At 35.3% G+C, this 4534-nt stretch overlaps 1 protein-coding gene across 1 annotated transcript; it reads right to left on the minus strand.

Moving 5' to 3' along the window:
- Positions 1-1018: 1018 nt before the first annotated feature.
- LOC149178692 (uncharacterized) lies at positions 1019-1540 on the minus strand. The gene has a single exon (XM_089422200.1). It carries the CDS (start codon positions 1538-1540, stop codon positions 1019-1021), a length of 522 nt encoding a protein of 173 aa, XP_089278326.1.
- Positions 1541-4534: the final 2994 nt, after the last annotated feature.

Genomic DNA, 4534 nt, shown 5'->3' on the forward strand with positions numbered 1-4534 from the left:
TAGTGGGGGGCTTGGATGTTATTCATGTCTTGGTACGATGGCGTATGATCTGCAATGTGGTCCAAAGTGTTGGACGTCATCTTGTTTTCCTCCAAATGGCTTGCAACGTACTCTTCCTTGTATGTCACCCCTCCTTTTTCCAACACTTATTGAGCCTTTCTTGCCTCCCTATCTTTCCTTGCCAACTATTTTTGATGTTCCTTCTCTTCCCTTGTTTTTTGTCTTTTGATCCTTTCCTTTTCCTAAGCTTTTGTTGCTGCAATCCTTGCATTCTATCTTTTCCTTGGCAAATTCCTTCTTTCTTTGTTTATATTCATGAATTTCAAGCTTTTTACATTCAGACTTAAACATTAGGTTCATATATTATTCAGAGGTGAGTAACTATGAACTCCACTCTAAACGTAGATAGTATGTTACTGAATGCATTGATGAGGCCTTCGATATCTCTATTGGTAGCTTTAGGAACCTACCAAGTATTGTTTTCTTCATTGTCACATGCTCCTGATGACTTGACACTTTCCTGTCAACCTCAAGGAAACATGATTGAACCCCATTGTTGCGTTTTTCAGGTACTTCATTCTGAATAGACTCTTCTTCTAGTGAATCATCCATTCTCCACAAAATAATGAAAAAGTTCTGTGTTCAAGACTTTTGGTTGTGAAGCCATGGCCATGCTTTCCTCAATGGTGGATGACACATTATGTTTGTTGTTATTCATCATGGCCTATGCCAACCATGATGGTGGGGTTACCTAGATTGGCATGCTTAATTTCTCATTGTTGATTCTTGTTACATTATCATTTGAAACCACATTTTCATTGTCATTTGCATGATCAAATGCCTCATTTTGAATATCACATGAAGAATTAGTAGGTGCTTCAGTCGGTGTGTAAGCCTCCATGATATTGACAATCAGTTCATTACTAAATTGTGTGTCACTTACATGTTCATCATCATCACCATAGAAGTTCCCTTGAGAAAGGGATATCATACCTTCAACAATAATAACATCTTCCTGTTAATCCACATCTTCTTCGGCATTGACATGGTCATGTAAGTCCTCTGCTTCTTGACCTTCCACAACAAATGTCTGGCTGCAACTAGTATCATGAATAAGAGCATCAACATTCAGTGGCCAAATTCTGGTCCTCCTAAATCCAGCCTTGATATTAGAAGGTGTTAGATCCCTTCTAAATGTTTTACCTACAAGATTATCTAGCTCAAACCTTTTTGCCTCCACCCCTATATTCTTTTCCATCCATAAAGCTCGCTTTGACCTGAAATAGTTCTTGAAAGTCCCAAACATGTTGACATATAGGGGTTGCAAGCTGCGAGTGGTAGGATCTGGCAATGTTAATAGGTCAACGTCCAAATGGTTCGACTCTTTGATTGCCTGTAGATTCATGTGGCTTCCATGGCCATATAAAACTAGTAGGTGTCTATTTTCAGGCGAGACACCACCTGGCACAGATGCAGCAAAGTGAAAAAGCCAATTCAAGAAGAGTTCCTTTGTCATCCATGCATGGGGATGTGCAACCATGAATGCACTCGGTTCAAAACTTTGTATATAGTTTTATAGTTGAGTTTAACCTTTGAATAAATAAAAACCCGGTATTGAATAACCATCTGCATTGACACAACAAAGAATAGTGATCCACTCCTTGCTCCTAGGACAACAATTTGGCACATTTTTGTTCCTTCTCTTGGCAATTACCCACATGTCACAATTCCTTGCATCTTGTAATCCTGTTTCGACATAGTTCGAGATATGGTTTGGGGCATAAAAGTGTTTGTCATATGCACGGGTAAGGGTGTCATAGAACTTAGACACAATTGTAAGGCGTAAATTTAAAGCCTTCTCTCTGTCAACGCCCTCGGTTATTCGTAACACAAGATATGGATGCCTATTTGTAAACCCACTCCACCAAGATTTTCCAGGAAATCCATCTTAAGGGGTTTGGCCTCCCTTGACATATTTGAGCTACTGTGGATTTGAGTTGTATCAACTCTAACCCACACCCCAATTGTGCGATCTCCTTACACCACATAACCACCCTGGCCTCCTCCTCTTCAGTCATAACTGTAGTAGGACCTCTACACTTTGTATGAGTGAAGGCCTCCTCCTCTTCTGATGAAGTGCATCACAATTAGGCACCCTTTCTCCCTCACCTCCTCTTGTTCTTTATACAATATGCAATTGAAACTTGTGGCATGGCTGCAACAACCTACATATTGTTATAATTTATTTGTATTAGTGGAAGTTGTTTCAACAATATAAACTCAGTCTTATTTGAATAATAATGTTATTTGTATAAGAAATTTAAATATGAAAAGGTTAATTTGATTAATAAAATTGAATACTTGCAACCTACATATATTTGAATAAGAAATTTATGTGTTTGCAACCTGCATATATCAATGAATGTTATTTGAATATCTGATTAATGGTTTGGTTTGTGGCAACAGTTCTTTTGAGATTTATCATAGGCCTCCCTCCCTTATGTTATATTTGTTTTACATTTATTTCTTGTTTATGATCTTAGACCTGACGTAACTTTGAACCTTGATGACCTATAGGTGGACCCTTAATAACAAGTTCCTTTGCTAGTTTTATGGTGTGAAATAAATATGTAAACATGATGAGAACATCTCACCAAAAAATTGTTTTATGATGTCACATAAAGCTTGCACCCATAATTATAACATCCTTGTTTTCTTTGAAAACAACAACTATGTACCTATTAAAGAGTTGAATGTAAAACTCAAATTTATCAACTTGAATCTCCATCCACAAATATTAGAACTTTATTTGATAGAAATATCAAGCCTATGTGTTTTGTTTGGATTCTCTAGTATTTTTGTCTCTGTTGTCATGTTTATGTTTTCCTTTCCAGGTGCCTAAATATCCCGTTTATGAGCTATGTCTTCAAATCGGCTAACACCTATGATTGGAATATATCACATAGATAGAAGTTTGAACATAGAATAAGGAGTTGCCTTCTAATGAATCAAGAGAAAATGTGTTTTTAGGCAATTATACTTTTCTTAGTCAGTTATTCATTATGCATATAATACCTTATGCTATATATCCCTAAGCACTTATTGACACCATGTGATGGTATTCTTTAGGTATATATTTCTAGTTCCTGACTGCTTGCATGCAGTCCCATGCCTTGAATTTTGGGACAACAAGGGTTTTTTTCTAAGTCATTTTTTGTACTTCACTGAATTTGGCTTCTGTTTGGGATAGTTATTTTTGGTTGAATTCTTATTTCGCTATAGGAGATCATGACTCTTTGGGTTAATACCTTTGATATTGTCAACATACTCTAATTAATGAAGGTTATTCTGATGTTTTTTTCTTCTAAAAAAAAATCAATGAATGTTATTTAAAATGGAAATTTGAATTCCTTCTTGTAGATTCCACGAGTTCATGATGTTTTCCCTACTTGTTGAAGATCTATAAGGGATTTTTTGTAAAAATAAATTATGTTTTGGGTATGATTAAATTTTGTCTGCAATTTCACACACAATAGCTTCATATTGTAATTAATGGAATATTAAATAAAACAGACTGAAAAAAAAATAAAAAAAATAAAAAATAAAAAATAAAAAAAATTGAAGTTTATACTATAAATTAATGGAATATTAAAGAAAATAGAAAGAAAAAAATTGAAGCATTGAAACCTGATTACAGTGTGCACACAATCTCTGATGGTATGCCTCCAGATGCCAATGAGTAGAATGAAAGTTTATGAAGCAACTTAGTAAGGGTTGAGGTTGTTTTAGAGTTTTTTGTTGTTGAATTTGATTGGTAGGGAGGATTGACATGAATTGTGATTTTTGAAATTCAAATGTGTGTTGTGGATTGATTTGGATGTGATCCAATGGCTGATAAACTCTTATGGTTGATAGTTGTTCTTTCCTTTGTGCTTTCCTGTGTTTAATTCTTGAATTAAATGGGGTGGTGTCATTTATTGCCTTGAGTAGGTTACATTGATGAACATATATGCAGTTATGGCTGACACATACATTCCCTATTCTTGTGTAGGTATCAATGAACCTTGGTCATAGCTGCTCCAGTGTATATCTATTGGGGTTGGTCTGATGTGATAGGTGTATTGTTGGATAGTATGGGATGGAATGTTTGCAAGTTTATTTTGTCTTGTTTTCTAAATCATACCTAGAGGTAGTTGGGACAAGATGTCTTATCAAATTGTGATACTAAAGGATAGTATTTGACATTTGTAAGCCCAATCAAAGTATGGGCCCATTTTGGACATAATTTAATAACTTGTATAACTTAATATTATCTATTTATGTTTGAATTATGAAATTTTTTTTGGTCATGTTTTGATGGGTGTGTGGGGCCAGTACTGTAACAACTACTGGTCCCTACACAATAGTAGAATCTTCTCCCATAATTTGGTTTTTCTTCTTACTTAGGTCTACTGCTTGTAAACAAATTGCCACATCCTGTCATTTCTTCTTACCATGTTGATGCCTCCTATAATTCCTTCTAACCAGGAAAAAC

This window comes from Pinus tabuliformis, chromosome 4_1 (genome assembly GCF_031772625.1).
Source record: "Pinus tabuliformis cultivar Carrire ecotype Pingquan chromosome 4_1, CPIR1, whole genome shotgun sequence".
In the NCBI taxonomy this organism is placed as follows: Eukaryota; Viridiplantae; Streptophyta; class Pinopsida; order Pinales; family Pinaceae; genus Pinus; species Pinus tabuliformis.

Bases quoted from the DNA above. Each gene is read 5' to 3' on its own strand.
- LOC149178692 (XM_089422200.1), bottom strand. From the start codon at position 1,540: ATGGTTGCACATCCCCATGCATGGATGACAAAGGAACTCTTCTTGAAT.